The sequence below is a fragment of the Peromyscus eremicus genome, chromosome 23, assembly GCF_949786415.1.
Source record: "Peromyscus eremicus chromosome 23, PerEre_H2_v1, whole genome shotgun sequence".
Taxonomy (NCBI): domain Eukaryota; kingdom Metazoa; phylum Chordata; class Mammalia; order Rodentia; family Cricetidae; genus Peromyscus; species Peromyscus eremicus.
In genome coordinates this window covers 12,722,894-12,746,018 of record NC_081438.1, presented here as the reverse complement: position 1 = coordinate 12,746,018, position 23,125 = coordinate 12,722,894, and the positions used below count along the sequence as shown (strand labels likewise).

Sequence of the window (23,125 nt, the reverse complement as noted above, 5' to 3'; positions counted from 1 at the left end):
ATAGGGATTCACAGATGTGACTTTGTTTCCCTGAGTTTCCTCTCAGAGCCCAGGCTCCAGTCCTCCCTCTTAACTAGAAAAGGGAGCCATACCTGCAGGGCCCCCCTCCTGCTCGGAGAAGCTTCCCTGGCCACAACTTCCCATCGCATTATCTTGCTTGATTTTCTTCAGAGAACTTTACCATCATTAGAAATGCCCTAGTTAGATCTGTCTGTTGGTTCTATAGAGATATCATTTGCATTACTTACAATGCATAAGTCTCTGTTCAGTTTTTATCTTTTGTTTGTTTGTTTTGAGGCAAGGTTTCTCTAAATAGCTCTGGCTAGCTTGGGACTTGCTGTGTAGACCAGGCTGTCCTCAAACTCACAGAGATCCACCGGCCTGTGCTTCTGGCGTGCTGGGATTAAAGAAATACACCACCATGCCTAGTCATGGGTTTTGACAAATGAATACCTTGTGTTTGCATCCAAATTCCTTCAACTCAGAGCACTGCATTTCCTCAGAAAACCTTTTCCCAGCCCACAACCCACTGTTCTGTCTTCTCTCACCAAAGACAAGTCTTGTCTACTTTTTAAAAAAGAAATTATTTAGTGTGTGTGTGTGTGTGTGTGTGTGTGTGTACATGCACACTCATGGCCTACATGTGGAGGTCAGAGGACAACTTGTGAGAGCCAGTTGTACCCTTCCACTATGTGTTCTGAGGATCAAACTCAGGTCTCTGTGCTTAGCCGCAAGCACCTTACCCACTGAGCCATTTCCTTGGCCCTACAATTTTATCTTCGTGTGGTTTTAATTTGCATTTCCCTAATGACTAGTAATGTTGATGAGCTGTAACGTTTTATTTGCTTACATTTTTGTCTGTGTGTCCCTTATTAGAATACAGCAGCAACCATGAAGTCACAACCTTGTCTTTTCTGTTTGCTGACTCTGCCCATTGGCACATTCTATACTGGTACCTGAAGTTGTAGCCGGGGACCAAGGACTCATTGGTATACTTGTCATCCAGGCGGCGGAAGCTGTATTTGGGATAACAGTGATGGGACCAGCTGTCCAAGTTGCAGTCCCAGTAGATCTCAATGCCCATGATTCCTCCCTTGGGGGACAGTCAACAAGAAAAGTCACTTAAGTCTGTTGGGTGTGGGTTATGCACCAGTAATATCACTGTTCTGCTTAGTAATATTATTTTGGGGAAGGTTTTCTCTCTGTGGGGAAAATGCTCATTAATGCTCATTAAAAGGCGGTGGTGGCACACGCCTTTAATCCCAGCTCTCAGGAGGTGGAGGCAGGCGGATCTCTGTGAGTTCGAGGCCAGCCTGGGCTACAGAAAGAGTTCCAGGACAGCCAGGGCTACACAGAGAAACCTCGTCTCAAAAAAAAAAAAAAAAAAAAAAAAAAAAAGATGAAGGAAGGGACTACCAACCAATAAATAAACACAAAGAACACAGCTGGGAAGGTAAAGCAAACGTGCATTCTCCCCTGGAGCCTCCAGAGGGAGTGCGCTGCTGTTGACACCTGAGTTCAGCTCAGATTCTACTCCAGGCACAGAAGAAAACATGTTACTTTAAGCCATACATCAGTGGTGATTTGTTACCGCAACTACAGGAAAAATACACCAAGTAGCTCACTCAGGATTGTGGGAGTCCCTGAGAATGCAGGTGAAGCCCTTGGCATGGGCATGATTTACCAAATACAAACAAATGTGAGCCAGGATGTCAGCCTCTACCATCAGGCACTCCATTGGACATTTGACAACCTCTACCTCCCGACACACGTACAACCGCTGTGCAAAAACCCCACCAACCTGCACTGCCACCTCTGAAAAGTTCTCTCCTGCTTCCTGGAAGATGTCCCCGAGTCGGAAAATGGGACACTGAGGGTTCTGAGTCTTATGAAAGGTGCAAAGGATGCCGGTATCTGGCAAGATGTTTCTCCTGTGAAGAGATGCAAACGAACAGATGTTTTACCAACCATCTCTCTAAAGGGACAACCGGTACCTGCCAAGTAGCGCTTGCTGATTACCGTGGGGTAAATGCTCCCACCACCAATGGGACATTGTTGAACTTGACGTTGATCTACTACAAACAGATCTATCGCTCATTGGTGTGAGCTGTGTAGCAGCTCCCTTTTCTCCTGGGGACCCTTGTAACATGTCCTCTTACATTGTGCTAGGAACAGTCTCTGACCAACAGCACATTGCAGAACTGGATGGGTATCACTCCCAGAGATTAGGGTTTCTATCTCAGTTACCTTGCTCATCTTGCTCTGGTGAAGCAGCTACCACATCCTAAGGAGACTCAAACAGTTCTTAGGTGAGAGGAGCATGGTGAGGAACGTAGCCCTGCTGCCTCAGGCACATGGGTAAGGCTGGAAAAGGACTCAGCTCTGATCAAACCTAGAGCTAACAGAAGCTCTGACTGACAGCTCTGGAAAGAGCATGAGCCAGAACCACCCAGCAAAGACATTTCCAGATTCCCAATCCACAGATGAGAGAGAGAAAAAAGCTCTTGTTAATTTTTAGTCTCCCTAGGTTTGGGATCATTTGTTCCACGGCCTTGATAACTGATCCATACAAACTGACCCATACAGCCCGGCATATGAGATGCTTACGTCGTATAGTTGTGCCCGGGGAAGTCAATGTTGTTCTTGATGAGTACAGTGAAGTTTTCAGCGCTCCTCAGGAGTGCAGGCCTGGGAGAGAAAAAACCAGGATTGGTGACCTCAGGGACAAAGAGTTCATGGGACCAGAGGGTTATGGCTTTGAGTGGAGAGAAATGAATACAGCCACTTCCCAAAGTTCTCCATAAGGCCTGTAGCTCCTCCCAGAGGCCTTCTACCTTCTCAAGACCCCCATGGCAGTTACGGTGTCATGTCCAACACTGATACAATTGCATGCTTGGCTGTTATGCAGGGATGTGTGAACATCCGACAGCTTAGCTCTCCAAGGGACAGAGGGGAAAGAGCCTCACATGTCACACTTGCTGACACCATGCCCTAAGTCTTCCCACCGTGGCTGGAGTCAAGCCCCCGTCCACCGGTAAACCTGAAACTGAGACAAGCTAAGCATAATCGGCTTTGAGCCAGGGCCCGTCAGCTCTTGAGCACCCATGTTTGAGGCTTCCTGGATAGGCTTGAAGTCCCTGCAGGGCTGAAGGATAATTTTATTTTCGTATGCCCAGCCTTTATCACGAGGACCACAGACAGAATTGTCTGTATCATTCATTCATTCATTCTTCCATCAGCGGCTCTGGGTAGCATTTAGTTCTACACTGAGTTAGAGGAATCAGAATTCCAGGCCGCAGGAAGGCCACCTACCCACCAGCCAGTCAGCCACTCATTAGCAAATAATTATGGTATGGAACGTGGAGCCGGGGCACCAGGGTACGGTGATGAACAAGACCATCAGCGGTTGATAATCTATGAAAGATGGAGGCTGGCTGAAGGTTAAAATGCCGAGCAGTAGTGGCCCATGCCTTTAATCCCAGCACTCGGGAGGCAGAGCCAGGCGGATCTCTGTGAGTTCGAGGCCAGCCTGGTCTACAGAGCAAGATCCAGGACAGGCTCCAAAACTACACAGAGAAACCCTGTGTTTGGGGAAAAAAAAAAAAAAAGGAAGAAGACATGAGTTATTAAATGAAGATCTCAGTGCCAGATGTGGGATACTTCCCTATGAGAAACTGTTGTGGGTGGAGGGGGCAGGGGTCCTGTTGCCATTGGTCCTGGTTGCTCATCATATGTAGCTGATAAGACTGTATTACTGAAGTCATAACATACTTTGGACATGGAGGAATCCAGCTGGAACTGACCTGGAGATTTCCTCCTTGCCTCCCTTCTCTCTCTCTCTCTCTCTCTCTCTCTCTCTCTCTCTCTCTCTCTCTCTCTCTCTCTCTCTCTGTGTGATGCATGTGTATACAGGTGCACAGGCCTCAGAATGCTGATACCAACAGGCCAGCAGTTGGTATCAGACATCTTCCTCCATCATTCTCCACCTTACACTTTTTTGTTTTTGTTTTGTTTTGTCTTGTTTTGTTTGTTTTTTCAAGACAGGGTTTCTCTGTGTAGCTTTGTGCCTGTCCTGGAACTCACTTTGGAGACCAGGCTGGCCTCAAACTCACAGAGATCCGCCTGCCTCTGCCTCCCGAGTGCTGGGATTAAAGGCGTGCGCCACCACCGCCCGGCTTCCACCTTACCTTTTGAAGCAGTGTCTCTCACTGAACCTAGAGCTCACCCATTTGGTGAGCTAGACTGACTGGCAGCCCCTGCCTGACTCTGCAGCCATCTGCTGCTACACCTGGTTATTCACGTCAGTACTTGGGATGCAAACCCAGGTCCCCAGGCTGGCTGGGCAGGCCCTTGACTCACTGAACCACCTCTGCAGCCCTGCTTCCTCATATTCTTTGTCATTTAATGAGCACGCATGGATCAGAGCCAACCCTTCCAGAGCAGCCATGATAGGCAGGGCCTCCTAAGGGCAGTCCAGGTCACAGCTACATGCCAGCTGGTTCAGGACTTCTATAACATGTTAAGAGCTGGTGGCGTAGAGGTCTCCAAACCAGCACTTTGCAGCTGGGGCTATGCTGATCAGAGACGCTCAGGAGCCAGGGAAAGGCCTCACCTGGCGCTGCCAGGGCCATTGTTTGTGCCCCTCATCATGGGACTCACCGGGGGGCTTCTTTCCCCTCCTCAGTGGGACACCATGCAAAGACTTCACAGGTCTTCTCCTTCTTGTTCTTATCATCATAGGGTACACACTTGCCAGTCTGGATTCCTACAAGTTTTAAGGGGTTGAAGAACCACAGATGTGAATGTACGGGAAGAGGAGTATCTCTAAGGGGCACCATGTACTCAGCCCACACAGACATGATGCTACACTCTTGTTTTTTTGTTTGTTTGTTTTGGTTTTTTGAGACAGGGTTTCTCTGTGTAGTTTGGTGCCTTTCTTGGAACTCACTCCTAGTATCCTAGTCTGGCTTCAAACTCACAGAGATCCGCCTGCCTCTGACTCCCAGGTGCTGGGATTAAAGGCGTGCGCCACCACCGCCCGGCTCACTCTTTTTTTTTTTTTTTTTTAAAGGTTTATTTATTTATTAAGTACACAGTATTCTGCCTGCATGTACACTTGCAGGCCAGAAGAGGGCACCAGATCTCATTACAGATGGTTGTGAGCCACCATGTGGTTGCTGGGAATCGAACTCAGGACCTCTGGAAGAGCAGCCAGTGCTCTTAACCTCTGAGCCATCTCTCCAGCTCCCTCTTCCATGAACCCCACCCTCCTCACATATGCACTCCAAGCCAAACAGAACACTTGACAAGACATCTTTAGAAAGGCCCAGAGATAGCGCAGGGAGATGCTGGAGTTTTGTTTGTTAATTTTTTTTTTTTTTCAGAGCTGAGGACTGAACCCAGGGCCTTGTGCTTGCTAGGCAAGCACTCTACCAGTGAGCTAAATCCCCAGCCCTTGTTTGTTAATTTTTGCAGGGAGAGATGCCTGGGAGAGAGTTCTGTATACAATAATGTATCCTATACATGGACTGAAGTATGGCTTCTCATGTGGCATTTGAGTGCCTCCAGGGATACACAGCTCATCTGGGGATGTGTGAAGCCACATGATGAACTTGGGGAGCATCTTTTTGAAGTGTCAGGAAGGGAGAGAGCTGATAAAAGGCCAGCCACATTACAATGATTTCCATGGCAACTCACGTACGGCAGCACTCAGGTGCTTTTCTGTGAGCATGAGTGTGTACATTGTAACCACTGGTGGCTCTTACTTCCTTGTTTTGAGACAGGGTCTCTGTATTTAAGCTCCGGCAGGCCTGGAACTTGCTATGTAGACAAGGCTGGCCTTGAACGCATAGAGATCCACCTGCCTCTACCTCCGCCCCAGGAATGCTGGGATTAAAGACCTGTAGGACCACACTAGAGTCTTAAGCCTTTTAAAGTTAAAACACGAGGCAATGTCTTTTCGCAAGGTTGGGACTGTAGCTCAGTGGTAGAGTGTTTACCCAGCCTGCAAGAAGCCCTGGAAAGAAAAGAAAAGAAAAAAGAAAGCAGGACAGAGGGAAGGAAGGAAAAGTAAAATTAAAAAGCTAAACGCCCAGGTTTGGAGGTTCAAGTTCCTCCGCCCTTGGGGAAGTTCTCCAACAATTAGACCCTGAACCTACATCTCTCCCCGGGGCATTCAAGCCACGCTTACAGGCTTCAGCTGGTCTGTTGGGGACAAATCAGGGGACAGACAGCCTGACCTGTGATTTGGTGGAAGAAAAGGCAACTGAAAGCCGGAGGCTGAGGACTCGAAACTGGACATCAGGAATGTCACAGAGACGCCAGACCACCCCGCCTCAGCAGTTCAGGGAAAGGCAGAGAAAAGTACCTTTGCTTAGCGGGTCCATCCACCCCTTGATACAGTCCTTGTCAGAATGACACTGTGTACCTCGGCGGGGATACTGCAGGAAGGAGGGCAGGAGAACAGAGAGTGAGCATTGCATCCCCAAGACCCCACAAACCCCTGCTCGCCACTGTTCACTACAGCACTGCGCCCAGGGGTCAGAAAGTGAAAACGGACAAAATCCATCGGGGTTTGACTGGACAAATTAAAGGTGGCTCATTCATAAGTGGAGCGAGAGTGTGTGTGTGTGTGTGTGTGTGTGTGTGTGTGTGTGTGTGTGTGTAAGCCAGAGGTCAATGTCAGGTGTCTTTCTGTCACTCTCCACCTTATTTTTTGAGACAAGGTCTCCCACTCAGACTGTAGCTCACGGATTTGGCTGGGCTGGCTAGCCCTTCTATCAAGCCCCGGGGATCCACCTGTCTGCCCATCTAGCACTAGGATCATAAATGAATACCGCCATATCCCGCTTTTTCTGTGCATTGCCGAGAATCAAACTCAGATTCTCATGTGTGAATGGCAAGTACTTTAGTGACTGGCCCATTTTCCAGCCCCATACGTGGAGTCTTGTTCAGCCAGGTCCTGGCACGTGCTACATCATGGACTGACTTCAAAACAGGATGCCGTGTGAAAGGGACCAGACACAGGCGGCCACATCCTGTATGGGTCTATGTATAGGAAATGTCCTGGATAGCCAAATCCACAGAGGGAGAGCAGACAGGCTGTCAATGGCTCTGGAGATGGGGAAGAGACTGGTCACTAATGGGGACAATTTGTTTAGGGAGTCAAAGTTTTCTGGGGAGGGGGTGTGGAAAGTTTTCCGGAATTAGGTAATTATGGTGATGGTTTACATGATGTTGAAAAAAAAAAAAATCACCAAATTGTATACTTGGAAGTCAGAGGTTTTGAAAGTGTATGAATTATATCTCAAAAATAAAAATGTAAACAGCAGATGTCAGGGCAGCCAGGAGGCACTTTCAGGGATGGCCTTTGGGGTAGAGAGCAGGTGGCGAGGTTGAGGTTGTAGTGGCCCTGCCGCCACAGGACCGAGAAGCTGACAGGTACCAAGGTGCAGCAGACCATGTGGGAAGAAAGGGCATTGCTGGCACCCTCCTGGCCGGAGAAGATGGGTCGGCTGTGTCTGGGGCTGAAGGATGGAGTAAAGGAAGAGAAAAGAGAAGGTTTAGTGTATGTTTGAGTTCATGCAGCAGGTGCAATGGCCAGTCCCGGGAAAGACAAACACACACAGGTGTGCAGTGGTCATCTGGGCATTTGGTTGGTTTTTGTTTGTTTGTTTGTTTGTTTTTTGAGACAGGGTTTCTCTGTGTAGCCCTGGCTGGCCTGGAACTCACTCTGTAGACCAGGCTGGCCTCGAACTCACAGAGACCTGCCTACCTCTTCCTCCCAAGTGCTGGGATTGAAGGCATGCGCCACTACCGACCAGCTCATTTGTGTATTTTTATAAGATCAGGGCAAGGATCTAGGTCTTGAGTCCAGGTACTCCTGTGTTCTGCGAGAGCAACTTCCTCTGTGGGTTGTGTTACCTTGGCCAAGTCATTTCACTTCCTCTAGGCTGTGTTCGACTCATCTGTTAGAGGAGGGTAAAGTGCTTTGACTTGTATGGATGCTCTGAAGATGGAAGTAATTTTGGAAAGAGGGCTTAGCATGTAGTCCTTGCTCAATGAATAGTTCCCAGTTTTCAGACTCATTTTCTCTTTACTGCCTGGATTGCTTTCTTTCTGTGGTCCACTAGGTCCCTGGGTTCTCCTCTTGGTAATCCCTAAATTCTACTATGAACCTTTTACCTGCAAAGCCTCGGTCACATCTCTACAGCCTAACTACCTGCCCGACTCATAACAGATCTTGATCATCGTAGTGGGAATGAATGAATGAATGAATGAGTGAGTGAGTGAGTGAATAAATGATTATATACTATGGCTTTTGGGCAGTTGTGACTTTCATTATCAACTATAAGGAACTCCTGAGGAAAAAAAATTAAACCAATTCTATTTTTGTCTGTAAAAGAAACTCTAACAACATTAGTTTTGTGTTTGTTGCATGGGTTGGAGAGGGTCTCAGTCACTCTCCTGACCAATAGATGAAGTGTTTCCCTCCCTTTGGAGCTGGGCCTGTGTGTGATCACAGAACTCACAGAACTAACTTGGTGCCAGCTCCAGGCTTAGACCTTCCTCTGCCCTTCTTGGCTCTGGGGTCGCTGAGCTGCAATTTGGAAAGTTGGCTACTCTTCTGGAGGAAGCTTGTGGAAAGACTCTGAGAAGAGAAAAACCCTAGAGAGTCCCCGGAAGTGAAGAGGTGCTCAGCACTTTGAGCTGCCAAATGATGCTTAAAGGCAGTGGCTTTGCAACCACAGTTCTGTGAGAGACAAACCAACAGAAAGCCAGTCACCCAGCTGAGCCCAGCCCGCCACGGAACTGAGACTAAACCAAGCTGTGTGAACCCCTTCAGGTACACAGGAGTTTGAAGAGCTGAAAAGAAGCCATACACATTCAGGTGTACATTAGGGCTTGGCCGCATTTATTGAGATGACCAGAGATAGTGTGAATATTGACAAGCAAAGAGAGGAGGCACATGTCCAGGTGGAATGACCCAGGCCAGACTGCAGGTCGGCTAAACTCCCCTCCCCAGAGTCATGTGGTACCCTCCAGGCTGGCAGTACCCCTGTGGAGGGAGGCCTTGGGTTTCATCTGCTCTGGGTGATTATTTTTGTTCCACAAGCAGCACATTTTCTGAGGGCTTGTAGTGGACCATGAAATGTCTTAAGTGCTTTCTTGTGTAAAATAGGGCCTAGGAGTTACCCTCCTGAATTTGTGAGGCTCTGATGAAATGTGAAATAACACACATGCCTGGAATCATGTTGTTGTGAGCTGCACAGAGAGCCTGTGAAGGTAAGAGCAGGTGTTCACACAGGCCCCTAGACTAAGGAGAGCAGACAAAGATCTCTTTCCCAGAATGCATCTCCCTCTTGGCCTCTCTGAGAGGGTCCCCTACTTACCTCAGGACACAGCTTCTGTTCTTGGCCTTCTGTCTTGAGAAAATTCGTCATTACAAAGAACGAGTTCCCCTGCAGAGAGAAATAGAGGGGTAAAGGCAAGACCTTGGGGAGCAGAACTCCTTAAGCAGCATATGTTTCGCTAAGTGCCGGGGGCGAGCCTTTGTACTCTGAGAAGCCTCTAGAAATCAGCCGTGGGCAGCATGGACTTTGCCAAGGGCTTAACATCAAAGCTGCAGGAATTGTCTCACCGGGCAAAGGGGGAGCAGGGGAGCTTTCAAATGTGGGGAGCCGTCATTTCCCGAGCCAGCCTCGAAAAGCAGCTGTGTTATTTTCCTGACACAGTAAAATCCCATTAAATTGAGACTCTGGAGAGCTGGGGAAGCGGAGGTGGGGTGTGGGCCGCACCCTGGGCAAGCTGTTCAGATTTCTCCGGGCTTAATGGAAGGCTGTGGGGCTTCCCACTACCTGGGCAATCAGTGGCTTTTATGGTTTGTAGCTAGAAACTAATAGCAGCCTGGGCCTGATGGTTTTGCCAAGTGCTCTGGCTCCCCAGGGTTGCACATGGGTTCCTTTGTTCCTCCCACCCCCATCTGTTCCTAACTCCTGGGCCTCGCTTTTATTTCTCCTTTTTTGGTGAATCGCTTTCATTTCTCCTGCGCTGCAGCCTCAGCCCGCCGGCCGCACACTTCTCTGCGACCTACACCTTTTCTCTCTCTGTCACCACATCCTTTCTTTAGAAAGACTCAAGAACCTTCTTCTCCCGGGGGCCTTTTCGGTGACAGAAGGTCATCACACGAGCAGATGCAGATGACAAGCTCGGTGCCCTTCTGAATCCTGGCTGAGCTGGCCCTGCGGTGGCCCTGCGGTGGCCCTGCTTCTAAAGCCGCTTGCTGGCTCGCTCGCATGCGCATGGGCGCGCCGCGAGTGAATCAGATCCCATTTGGAATGCGCCAGGATGCGCTATTTCCAGCAGCCCCCTCCCTGTAGGACCCGATAAAGCAAAGACGCAGCTTCTTTGAGCTGCTGGCTGTGACCCAGTTTTGCAATTTTTAGGTTCTCTCAGTTGGGATTTTCATAGGCTTTAAATAGGGCCAACGTTTTTCTTTTTCTATTGAGACAAGGTCTTACGTATTCCAGATTGGCCTCAAACTCACTGTGCTGCTGAGGGTGACCTTGAACTCCCAGTTCTCCATCCTTGACCTCCTGGGGCTACAGGCTTCTACTCCCACTGGTTTTATGTGGTGCTAGGGATTAAACCCAGGGTTTCATGCATGCTAGCCAAGCATTCTACCAGTTGAGCTAGATCCCTAGTCCCAAGCCAACTTTTTTTTTTTTTTTTTTTTGAAATGAGGCTCTTTCCGTAAGGAAAGGGAGAGAGAGGCAGTGACCAGGGATGAGTCCTGGCACCAGCTGCCTGGGGCTCACCTGCAAAGGGAAGGTGTAGTCTGCGGTATCAAAGACGCTGTACAGTGACTTCAGCACCCCACCCTCCATGACATTCTCGGTCACCTCTGCGATCCCTTTGACCTTGGTGTGCACGGAGCTGATAACAGATTCTTTCCGCTGATACAGCTTGTCACTCACCAAAGCAAAGCTGAGGACAGATGAAAAAGTGTCAGTGGTTTTCTCACAACCCAGGGCGGTGGTGTGGGCTGCAGACTCTGTGGTCGTGGGAGCTGCTTCTGCCCAGCGACCTGCTTCCGTGCGACGCTCTGTCTCTGCAAACTGGGACCAGCAGCTGTACCCCCTCCCGCCCCTTAGTATTATTTCCTACTATAGACAGAATTTCAACTCAGTCCCATTCCTGGTGGGTTGACTGGCTCTGTCCCAGGGTTCAGGAACACCTCAGCTCTGCTTGCTCTTACTTCAGTTCGTTAGATTTTTTTGTTCTGTCTGTTTGAAACAGGGTCTCTCTATGTAGTCCTGGTTGTCCTGGTGTAGACCAGGATGACCTTTGAATTCACAGAGAATGCTGGGATTAAAGGCATGTGCCACCACACCCAGCAGGTCATTTCATTTATAAGAAATATGCAAAATAGATAAATAGATTATTTATGGATGGATATGCAAATTTATTTATAAGAAATATGCAAAATAGATAAATCTATTATTTATGAAGATGGATAGTAGCAGGAGAGAAGAAATGGGGAATGATAATGAGAATATTATTTGCTTTTAAGATGACACTCTGTCTCTGCAAACAAAAATAGCCAGGTGGTGGTTGTGGTGGCGGTGGCGGCGGCGGCGCATGCCTTTGATCCCAGCACTCGGGAGGCAGAGACAGGTGGATCTCTGTGAGTTCGAGGCCAGCCTGGTCTACAGAGTGAGTTCCAGGACAGGCTCCAAAGCTATACAGAGAAACCCTGTCTCGAAAAACAAAACAACAACAATAACAACAAAAAGACAAAAATATATTGGTAGATAAAGGCATTTATTATATAATACCAAGCATGTGTTAAATGCCACCTGTGTGTTCACTTTAAAATAGTCCTTTACTCCCCACGCCCAAGTGGTCAGTTTTATGCTATATGAATTTTACCTTGATAGGTAAGATAAAAATTGCACACGCCTTTAATCCCAGCACTCAGGATGCAGAGGCAGGTAGATCTCAGAGTTCGAGGCCAGTGTACAGAGTGAGTTCCAGGACAGACAGAACTACATAGAGAAAACTTATCTGAGAAAAAAATTCACACATTTTTATAGATATAGACATATGTCTATAGAAATATCAAAACAAAGGAACAAACATGAAATTCATGATGATGTTTACCAGGGGAAAGAGAACGGGATGAAGGATGAGTTTACAGGGAGCAAAGCTGGATTAGTATGCTTAAGTTTTTTAAGTTGCACAGTAGCGTGTAGGTATTATATTATTCATGGCACATTTTAGTGTTTCTCCAACAGTGATGAAAGAAGAAAGAAACTGGTCCAGTGAAATGGCTCAGTGAGTTAAGGCCCTTGCCAACAAGACTGACGACCTGGTTCGATCCCCAGAACCACACAATGATGGATGGAGAGAACTGACTTCCAAAAGTTGTTCTCTGACCTCCACATGCACACCATGGCACATGAGCATGCACACTGTGGCATATGAACACAAAATGTGAACAGTTTATTTTAAGGTGTTGGTGCTAGAAATCCAGATTCAGGACCCACCCAACATGTATGATACACAGCTTAATAGAACCCTGTAGACAAATACAGTTAATGAGTGTTCAGTCTCACTTCAGTCTCAAAGCACATACAAAATACTTGCAATGTTCTTTCAAGTTATCCCTTGCAACATCCCCCCAGAACAACACATGCTCTACCATTTGGAAAGCTCAAGTCTGATGTATCATTTCCATTCTAGAATGTGCAACACATAATCATCTTTAATAGAATCCAGCCCTGTCAAAATCATAAAGCCTTTGCAAACATAATGGACCTTTGTATCATAATGAACATGAAATTCTTCCCCCCCCCCCCACCCCCCGAGACAGGGTTTCTTTGTGTAGCCCTAGCTGTCCTGGAACTCACTGTGTAGACCAGGCTGGTCTTGAACTCACAGAGATCTGCCTACCTCTGCCTCCTGCCTGAACACGTGCTGGGATTAAAGGCGTGTGCCACCACCAGCCATTGAGCATGAAAATTCTATTAACACATCCTAAAGATGCATCAAAGGAGAAAAGAGAGTTTGCAGTATCTTGCCCGTTAGAAAGAACAGTCTAATGATCAATCCAGTCATGAACTCTTGACCTTGTGTGATGATTCAAGAGACACCAAGCTTCCTCTCTGGGCCATGGGCTCAGTCCTTGAATGAGGTCACAATTCTCTAATCTCTAATCCTGGTGATTTTAGCTCTAAGGAACTGATGTTCAATGCATCCAGGTGCACACAAAGTCACCAGGCCCTGGAGCAAGCACAGTGTTAAGGAGCCAGGTATCTAGCTGTGCCTGGTAGAATGGGGAAGATGGAGAGGTGGGGAGGGAAGAGCTGGAGAACCTGGCCGGCACAAGAGACCTGAAACAGGGGAAGTGAGAGAAGGTAGCCAGGAGAGAGCAGAGGTGAAGAGGGAGGTTTGGTCCTGAAGCCCTGGCACTGGCTCTCCCCTGACTCACCAAATGTACGCGCAGATGACCACTAGAAGGATTTTCTTCAGAGTCCCAACCCATACACTTTGGATATGAAGGACTTTCACCGATGTGTAGCTGCAGAGCTGGTCCACAGACAGCATGATGAGAAGGTCCTCTCTCCCAGCTCCCCGGGCAGGAAGTGCCTCTCAGCAAAGTCTGCCTGCCTCTTAGAAGGAACCCTGAGTTCTGAGCAAGTGAAAGAGAGGCCTGCCTTCACGTTGGTTTACTCCACAGCTAGCCCCAGGACCTCGCTCCCGCCTTTGCGGCCTCTACACCCTCATTCACGTTGCCAGGAGCATTTGTCGGGGCCTCTTCCTGAGGTGAACGGACAGGTCAAAGGGCATGCACATTTATGTCTCAATTTCTTGGGTCAAACTACAGAAGGCGGCCTTGTCTCGTGCAAAGCAAAAGTGTGCACCCGGCCTTTCACAAAGGTCTTGATAGATAAGGGCATGGTCGCACGGGCGTGGCCGAGGCGGTGAAGGGTCTGGGTGGCACCCTGGGCATCGGTATGGCAATGAGGATAGATGTAGCAGTTGTGAGAAGCCCCCTGAAGGAGAAGGGCGCAGAATGGAGCTGTAATGTGGTTACAGAAAGAAGGGGGCCCGGCAAGCTTTCCCTGGGGTTGCTAGCTGGTGACAGTGAAGGTGACAGTGACCACAGTGGTTTGTCATTTACGCCATCCCTTTCCCTCTTTTCCTCCATCTCTTTCCCATCTGCATTTAAGTATGACTTCTCATCTTAAAAATACAGCCTCCCTCCTCCCCACATTCTTCTACCACGCGCAGGGCCTGGCTCCTCCTGTGCAGCCCAGTCTTTTGAAAGAGTGAGTCACCACATCCATTTCCGCATCTCCATTCACTCCTCCACCCACTCCAGTCTGGCTCCCACCCCCACCGCTTCTCCGATGCTTCCTTGGCCAGCTCACTGCCTTCCCGGTCCGGCAGACATGCTACAGATGCCATGGTGGCCATGGACCGCTTCCTTCCTTCTCCTTCTTCCCTCAGCCTTGAGGAGCCTACATTCTCCTGACCTCCTTGGATCTCTCTGGCCTCTCCATCTCTGAATCCCTTGGGACCTTCTGCATCTCCCTGCCCCTTGGATGGTTAGCACCACGCAGGGCTCTGGTCCAAGGTTCTTGCTTTCGTTTTCTTGCTAGTCAGTTGAAGATGTCCATGGCTCCGATTACCATCTATAGGCTGGTGACATATAATCTATCTTAAAGCTCTGAAAGCAAATATCTATACAATCAAAATGCACAGCTATGAGCCTCATATACCATTCAAACTCAAAGCCTTAAGCTCAGAACTTAGCCTTTGACTCCAATTGCTTTTTCTCCTGAACATACTAACTCCAGGAAGATATTCCACCAACTTCTCATCAGCTGCCCAAGTCAGAAATGCGACACATTCTTGACCCATTCTCTCTGTAAGGGTCATACATTGTTCATTTATGGAAGCTGCTCCATTGTGCCACAGCAGAGGCTTCTGGGTAGACTGGTGTATACTCAAGGCTTCTGGTGTCCACTCCAGCCAAGCCTCCCCAGCTGCTAACACAGCACTGGACCATGAGTTGACTGCATGGGGCTGGTGTTACAGTGTCTCAGAGGGGAGGCCCAGGGTACTCCTCATCCATCCTCTTCCTCACAGATCCTTTCAACTGTAAATCCTATTGTTTGAGCTGGGCAAGCATGCCACTTGGGTGGTAGCAGCAGGAGGTCAGCTGCATTCGAAGTTACGGCTGATGTTGCTCAACTCCACCTGTCCTCTGTCGCCTCCTCAGTTCAGATCACCATCAGTTCACAGCTGCATGATCCAATACTGTGTGACCTCCTGCCAGGCCTGGTCCTGTCTCCTCCACTCTCCAATCTGAGCATGAAGTCTGGATAAGATGTTCAAAGTTCAGTCTCAGCTCTGCCCCTGACTATCTCTGTGACTTTGGTCACCAAAGAGATTTGTAAAGGTTGTTGGACAATTAATTCCAAACCAACAGTCCTTCTCAGTGGGAACCAGGCACCAGGGCCTCAGCTGCCACTGCCCCCCTAAAAGAGCTGGATCCTATCAGTAACCCTTCCTGATTGCATGTTGCCAAGGATTTGCCGATCCTGATCTCTAGCAATGGTACCTTATTGGGGAAGAGTCTAGACACATGAATGAGGACTTTGAGATGGGGGATTACCTTCGGTTACTTGGGTGAGTTCCAAAAGCCCACGTGTCCCTGTCAAAGAAGCAGAGGGCAGTCTAACACCCACGCAGGGAAAAAAGGAGGCATTATGAAAACAGAGCAGATAGAGAACGGAAGAGGTGGCCTCCTCTTCATGTTTTCCAGCACCCTCAAGATAAAGCTCAGTTCTGTCCAGAGTCTGGGCCCTGCTGGTTTCTGCAGTTCCCCGGGGCCTCCCCTCTGAGACACCGTAACACCAGCCCGATGCAGTTAACTCATGGCCCAGTGCTGTTAGCAGCGGGGGAGGCGGGGCTGGAGTGGACACCAGAAGCCCTGGGTGAGCACCAGTCTACCCAGAAACCTTTGCTGTGGTACAATGGAGCAGAGGAGCTGGCGGCCCGGCAGCTTCCATAAAGCTAAAGAGAAAGGGATTGTGCTTATTTTCTTTCTTTCTTCCTTCCTTTCTTTTTCTTTCTTTTTCTTTTTTTTTTTTTTTTTGAGATTATATGTTTCAGAATTTTTTTTTTTAACATTTTGGGGCTAGACACAAATTAAAGGACATCACAGCGGAAATAGTCAGAACGTTTAGCTGCTTGCCCAGTGTCTCTACCAGTCCTGACCAATGAGTCAGCGAGCATGCCTCTCTTTGGTCTTGCATGGGTCAGACAAAGGCATCCCCATCCACCGGACGCCTAAGCCATCTCTCCCCATAGCAGGTCCATCTCAACTTGGTCCACATCTCTCCAACTCTACCTCCCGCTCTAGCCCATTTGGGTGACTCCAGCAGTCTCTCAGGGGCGCGCTTGTACCCCATTCTGGTCCTGCTACATGTCCCCTTCCCTCTGCACAGTGGCACTGGAGCCTTTAGGTACACCAGTCAGATGGCTCTGCTCCCCAGTGATAAGTTCTTCTGAGGATCACAGTCCAGCTTTTATCCGCCCTGGCTCCTGCTCCTCCCTCTGTATGTCCTTATTGTCCTTCTTATTTGCTTCCTCAGATCTTTGCACGTACTGGCCTTTGGGTCCCGCGTGTCACGTGACTGGACTCTTCTCCTACAGGGGTCTCCTCCTCAGTGGGCCTTTTCTAATTCTCCAGCTTCCCGAACTCTATCATATCACCCAGGGCCAAGGTGATGAATGGCACATTTCATTTCCCCTGAGGCCATCCAGCGGGGCCTGGGTTGGGTTTGGTATCCGGTATCTTCTCCACCTCCAAGGCAGCTTCACAGAAGAGGCCCAGCCTTCCAGGTATGAGGCCACCCTTTGGGGAACAGCCAGCCAGTCAGTCTGGGACTCCGTACATACCTAAGCACAGACACACCCTCTCCCCAGCAAAAGACAGCCCGAGGCTTCAAAGGACAACGCTGCTTGCTGGTAGTGGAGGTTGGCTGGGCCAGGAGGAGAAGCTGCTGTCAGTGAGATCATTCTTTGGCCACTGAAGTATTTCTGAGATCAGTCTCCAGGAAAGAGGTGGGGAAAATTCACAACAGAAAGCAAATATCTCTTACCGCTCAGCACCAAAGCATCCTGTGGCTTCTGGGCTCGTGGAATAAAATTAAAGACAGTGAGGTTACAGGTGGCTTGGTTCAAACAGTAGCCCCCTGGTCACAGCAAACCAAACAGGAGCCCAGCACCAGGGGGGACCAGCAGGTGCTGTGGAAGGGGCTAGCCTTGGCAACAGCCGGAAGCATAGTCTCCACAGCTGTTTCGGGGCTGAGACGATATAGACAAACCATGACTACAAGCAGGCCCCAGACTCCCCTGAGATCTCTTACTTGTTTATTATTTTTATGTATGTGTGTGTGCCTGTGTGAGTTTATGTGCAACGTGTGTGTGTGTGTGTGTGTGTGTGGCCACAACGTTTCAGATGCCCTGGAACCAGAGTTACAGGCTATTATGTGTGTGCTGGGAACTGAACCCAGGTCCTCTGTAAGAGCAGCCAGTGTTCTTAATCCCCAAATCATCTCTCCACCCCCAATCTCTGGCTTTTGAAATTAATTTATAGCCAGGTGGTGGTGGTGCACGCCTTTGATCTCAGCACTTGGGGTTGGGGTTGGGGTTAGGGGCTGAGCCAGGCGGATCTCTGTGAGTTCGAGGCCAGCCTGGTCTACAGAGCGAGATCCAGGACAGGCACCAAAACTACACAGAGAAACCCTGTCTCGAAAAAACAAAACAAAACAAAACAAAACAAAATGACCTTATAATAAACACTTTATTTTTGCTTGCTAACCTTCCTCCTTTCTCTTTCTTTTTTTCTTTTCCCCTTTCTCTCTCTTTCTTCCTTCCTTCCTTCTTTCTTTCCTTCTTTCATCTTCCATTTATTTTGGTAACAGATTTTTTTCCCCATTGAGATAGGATTTCACACAGCCCAGACTGGCCTCAAATGCCATTACATAGCTGAGGCTGCCTTTGTTACTTTGTTGAAACCCTTACATTGTCCAGAAAGCAGAGCTTCCGGTGGAGCGGCTGGAACCCATTCTCCAGCTCTGAGGAAAGCTGCCGTTTTTCCCGTTTATCTCAAGGTAAAGGTGGTTGACTCATTTTAGGAGCCCCGCTGGGTAGAAGGTTTACATCTTGATGAGCACTTAGGACAGTAAGGCATTCACTCTGAGAAGCAGGGAGAGTGAAGGTTGATAAAGGGATCCCTGGACCAGCTAACCCCTCACGTTTATGGCGGGCACCTAACTGTGGGGTCATTACACTATTGAAATTGCTCTCTCCTGCGGAATCTGCGTAACTGAATTTGGGGGTATTCAACATATGTAAGGCTTGATTCCAGTGTGTGTGTGTGTGTGTGTGTATTTGATCTAGTTATTTTTTTAAAGATGTATTTGTTTGTTGTTGTTTTTAAGTTTTTGAGACAGGGTCTCACTATGTAGCCCTGACTGACCTGGAACTCACTCTGGAGACCAGGCTGTCTTTGAACTCACAGAGATCTGTCTGCCTCTGCCTCCTGAGTGCTGGGATTAAAGGCATACACCATAACACTTGGCTGATTTATTTATTGTTATTTTGTACATGTGGTGTTTTGCCTGCACTTATATATGTACACCATGTGTGTGCAGCGCCCACGGAGGCATTGAATTTCTCTGGAACTGGAGTCAGAGGTGGTTGTCAGCCAACCACGTGGGTGCTGGGAACTGAACCTAGGTTCTTTTTTTTTTTTTTTTTTTTTTTTTTTTGGTTTTTCGAGACAGGGCTTCTCTGTGTAGCTTTGCACCTTTCCTGTAACTCACTCTGTAGCCCAGGCTGGCCTCACACTCACAGAGATCCACCTGCCTCTGCCTCCCGAGTGCTGGGATTAAAGGTGTGCGTCACCACCGCCTGGCTTGAACCTAGGTTCATAACCATTAAGCCATCTCTCCAGGTCTGGAACTAAGTGTTCTAAGGAGTTTTCATAATTATCTGTTTGATCTGCTTTAAAGAAACTATGTGTTGGACAGGTGTAGTGGCATATACCTTTCACCCCATCATTAAGAAGGCAGAGGTAGGCTAGTTCCAGGCAAGCCAGGGCCACACAGTGAGACCCTGTTGCTAAATAAATAAACAAGAAATCCTTTACTGGACCTAATAATGCCACAAAGTCACAAAGAACTGGGACACCATCCATATATTAACACAAAATGAGCATTTCCTAACCAGTGCTCTTGGCCACTGGTCCTTTGCCAGCTGGTCAAAGGAGCATCTTATTTTTTAATTTTGACATAGATGTTTGTCATCGATATTTATTGGATAGTAAATACACAGACCAAATAGTACCACCCCTAATAATAATAACGAAAGCCAAATGAGGGTTTGCCAAATGCCATAGAGTTCTCTAATAGCTTTGTTATTAGCTCATTTAGGAGTCCCAGTGATTGGCCCCATTTTATAGATGAAAACACTAAGACCCAAAGAGGCAGAGGAGGTTGGGGAAATGGTTCAATCAGTGAACTGCTTGTCACCAGTGCATGAAGGCCCGAGTTCTCACATGAAGGCCAGGTTTGGTGGCATATGCCTATCACGACCGTGCTGGCAGATCAGAGAGAAGGAACTCCCTGGAGCTCACTGGCTGCCAGCCAAGCCAAATGGGTAAACCTCGGGTTCAGGGAGAGACCCTGTCCCAAAACAGTAAGATGGAGATCAAAGAACACATGTAAACATCTACACACACGTGTGTGCACTTGCACATACAGATGGACACCTCCAAAAACATGCGGGGGGTGGGGGTCGGGAGGTTGAATCCACGTTTCTACATCTTAAACCCAAGCATGGTCGTGGTTACTCTGAGGCTCAAAATAGAGGATGGATATAAAAAAATATCTATTCTGCTCACAAAGACAATTTCTTAGAAATAGCTACCAGTTGTGGATGGCTCCCATCAAAACCATGATAAGAGGTGGACTTTTTCCTCTTTAGCTATCCAAACATTATGTGAACAGACACAGACACAGCGGCGTGCTGGTTGAAGTGACTTGACCAAATGTATCCAGGACCAGGACTATATATATATATAACATAGGCCACCTTGGAGCTTGAGCAGTGGCTCTTGGGGCTGTTTGCTGTGCAAGTGTGAAGACCCACATTCAACCTGCAGCAACCACGTACAAGGTGAGCATTGTAGGAGGTGCCTGTAATCCCAGCACCAGGGAGGCAGAGCCTGTAGGAACCCGCCGCTCAGTGGCCAGCCGATCTGGCTGAATTGGTAAGCTTCAGGGCTGTTTTTGTTTTGTTTTGCTTGTTTTTGGTTTTGGTTTTTTGAGACAGGGTTTCTCTGTGTATAGTTTTGGTGCCTGTCCTGGATCTCGCTCTGTAGACCAGGCTGGCCTCGAACTCACAGAGATCCGCCTGGCTCTGCCTCCCGAGTGCTGGGATTAAAGGCGTGCGCCACCACCTAAGCTTCAGGTTTTGTGAGAAACACTGTCTGAAAAAAATAAATAAATAAGGAGGAGAGCTACCAAGGAAGTTGACCTCTGGCCTCCACATACACACTTACCCTCACAAACAAGTACACACACACAGAGGCCACTCTCGATCTTAATAAACCACAGCACTTCCGCATGTTGTGTCAAAAGCACCATGGTTACCATGGTCTGAGAAATACAAGGCAAAGCCACAGGAGAGATCACATCACACCTGCGAGGTTAGTTATGATCAGAAAGCCACAGTATCGCGTGTTGATGAGGAGGCAGGACCGGAGCCCTCACGCTCCGGTGCTGTGAAAAGGGGAACCTTTCGTGCAAAGCAGCCCATCCGTGCCTCAGAGAGTGACATGCAGCTGCCGTGTGACCCAACAAGTCCCCTTCTAGGTAAGCCCAGGAGAAATTAGGGCCTAGGTCCGGATGACAGGAATAGCAACAATCCCACGTCCATCACCTGACAAATGGAGAAGTAGTTTACACACAGTGGACTGTTATCCAGTCATAGAATCTGGACAGCATTAACACAAGTGACAATGTAAGTGAGCACTGAAAACATGCTAAGAGGAAGAGCCAGTCACAAAGGATCGAATGCTGTGTGGTTCTGTTGATATGAAATGTGAAAAATAGATAAATCCATGGAAACTAAGAGACAGTGGCAGATCGAAAATGATGGCTAGGGGTGGGGAGATTCGTTTTGGGAAAATGCTTTGTTGTTGTTGTTTTGGTTTGGTTTTTTGAAGACAGGGTTTCTCTGTGTAGCCTTGGCTGTCCTGGAACCCACTCTGTAGACCAGGCTGGCCTTGAACTCAGAGATCCACCTGCCTCTGCCTCCATGCTCGCTGGAAATGTTCTAAACTTTCTTTTTTCTTTCTTTCTTTCTTTCTTTCTTTCTTTCTTTCTTTCTTTCTTTCTTTCTTTCTTTCTTCCTTCCTTCCTTCCTTCCTTCCTTCCTTCCTTCCTTTCAACCACCGTACAGCTCAGTGAAGACACTGGAAATCATGAACAAGGACACTGTAAATCGGTGAAAGTCCAAGGTACACATTGTAACTTCATAAGCTGTTTTTTTTTTGTTTGTTTGTTTGTTTTTGTTTTTGTTTTTTTGAGACAGGGTTTTTCTGTGTAGCTTTGCACCTTTCCTGGAACTCGCTTTGGAGACCAGGCTGGCCTCGAACTCACAGAGATCCTCCTGGCTCTGCCTCCCGAGTGCTGGGATTAAAGGCGTGCGCCACCACCGCCCGGCTTCATAAGCTGTTTTAAAGGGGCCCCTCGATGCTCCAAAATAACACTTCCAAACCTGGTCCTATACCTCCTAAGCTCAAGGATGACTCAGACTCCCCAGGGGAAATCCCCACCTCCACTCTGGGAGCCCAGGATGTTGGCCTGTGTCTCCAGGTTCCTCAGGCATGCCCTGCCCTGCTCATCCTGGCATCCCTGGGCTGCAGTTGAAAAGGCTGAGGGGAGACACATAGCCCGCTGCCCTTTCTTTGTGGCTTGCTCCAGCTGCAGCCAAGGGCAGCTTCCTCCTCCCGTTTCCTCTAAGCCAGCTATGAGAGCGTGTGTCTCAGATTTGACCACCACGTGGAATCCAGCAAGAGCACCTGCAGCTGTACCCTGGGGGTGTCGGTGCTGTCCAGTGCTGCAGAGATCTGCCCATCCCACACCCCACGTACCTCACATAAGAAAAGACGATCACGTGCAGGAGCCACTTAACGGTGCCATAATTCATGCTCTGGATCCGGGTGACTTTGTTCGTCTCATACTGCAAGACGTCACTCCAGCTGCAGCAAGCCGGCATGGCGACAGGCTCGCTCTCTGTTCAGGCTGGACCTTGGCTAGACCCTCCCAGGCTAGACCTCAGCAAACACCCAGCTAGGTCGGAGCAGCCAAAGAAAACGCACCAAGTCTTAGCAGGAACACTGAACTTCCAGTTCTTCCAGTGACTGCAGTGGGGGCGGGTCCTGGCAGCTGCCCCAAATGTGAGTGGAATAAACAAGAACCAAGTCCTACTGGCTTGGCTCACAGATGACCCCGCCCTGCCATCCTCCCCCAGATACCCACACAAAGATGGTGTTCAGGAGATGGGCATTTTTTAAATTCCCCCTCCCCCTTTCCTTGTGCTCTTTTGAACCCATTTCACTTGGGAGAAAGGGGCTGCCCTTCAAATGTCATAAGACCCTGTGTGACTCAGAGAGGGGCCTAGATGCTTCCACTGCCTCTAGCCCTGTTAAGACTCATCCGTTTTGTTTTCTTTTGCTGGTCTTTCTTGTTGGAGACAGGTTCTCACGCATCCAGGCTGGCCTCAGATTTGTTATTTACCTGAGGCTGGCCTTGAACTTCTGATCCTCCTGCTTCCACCTCCTGAGTGCTGGGGTTTGTGGTGTGCGCCACTACAAATCCCAGAAATTACCCGTTCATTTTCCACAACCCTTTGTTCAGTCCACACGTACAGGTGCACGGGGTGAATGAATGGCAGCTTTTGTCCTTCCCCGCTCCTGGCAATACACTGGTCTGCAGATGACAGTGGGCGGGATCAGATTCATTATGCAATGGGAAGA

The 23,125-nt window shown here is 48.6% G+C and overlaps 2 protein-coding genes across 5 annotated transcripts in view; one reads left to right on the top strand and one right to left on the bottom strand.

Moving 5' to 3' along the window:
* P2rx7 (purinergic receptor P2X 7) overlaps positions 1-22,556 on the bottom strand; it is a 36,390-nt gene extending 13,834 nt beyond the window's left edge. The window contains exons 1-8 of the mRNA XM_059249702.1: positions 22,241-22,556; positions 10,818-10,986; positions 9,393-9,461; positions 6,368-6,440; positions 4,660-4,765; positions 2,608-2,688; positions 1,802-1,931; positions 957-1,093 (exon numbers count right to left, since the gene is read on the bottom strand). Coding sequence (XP_059105685.1) covers positions 957-1,093; positions 1,802-1,931; positions 2,608-2,688; positions 4,660-4,765; positions 6,368-6,440; positions 9,393-9,461; positions 10,818-10,986; positions 22,241-22,365 — 890 coding nt within the window. The 5' untranslated portion in view covers positions 22,366-22,556. The remainder of the gene's footprint in view (positions 1-956; positions 1,094-1,801; positions 1,932-2,607; positions 2,689-4,659; positions 4,766-6,367; positions 6,441-9,392; positions 9,462-10,817; positions 10,987-22,240) is intronic.
* Positions 1-23,125, top strand: part of Ift81 (intraflagellar transport 81) — a 155,747-nt gene that overhangs the window by 37,121 nt on the left and 95,501 nt on the right. The window contains exons 1-2 of one of the 4 annotated variants that reach the window (XM_059249700.1): positions 18,112-18,191; positions 21,547-21,604. The exons of 2 other annotated variants lie outside the window; for them this stretch is intronic. The gene's annotated coding sequence lies outside the window, so the exon portion shown is untranslated. Of the gene's footprint in view, positions 1-18,111; positions 18,192-20,132; positions 20,260-21,546; positions 21,605-23,125 lie in introns of those variants that run through there. One more of the 4 variants, XM_059249701.1, reaches the window with a different exon arrangement.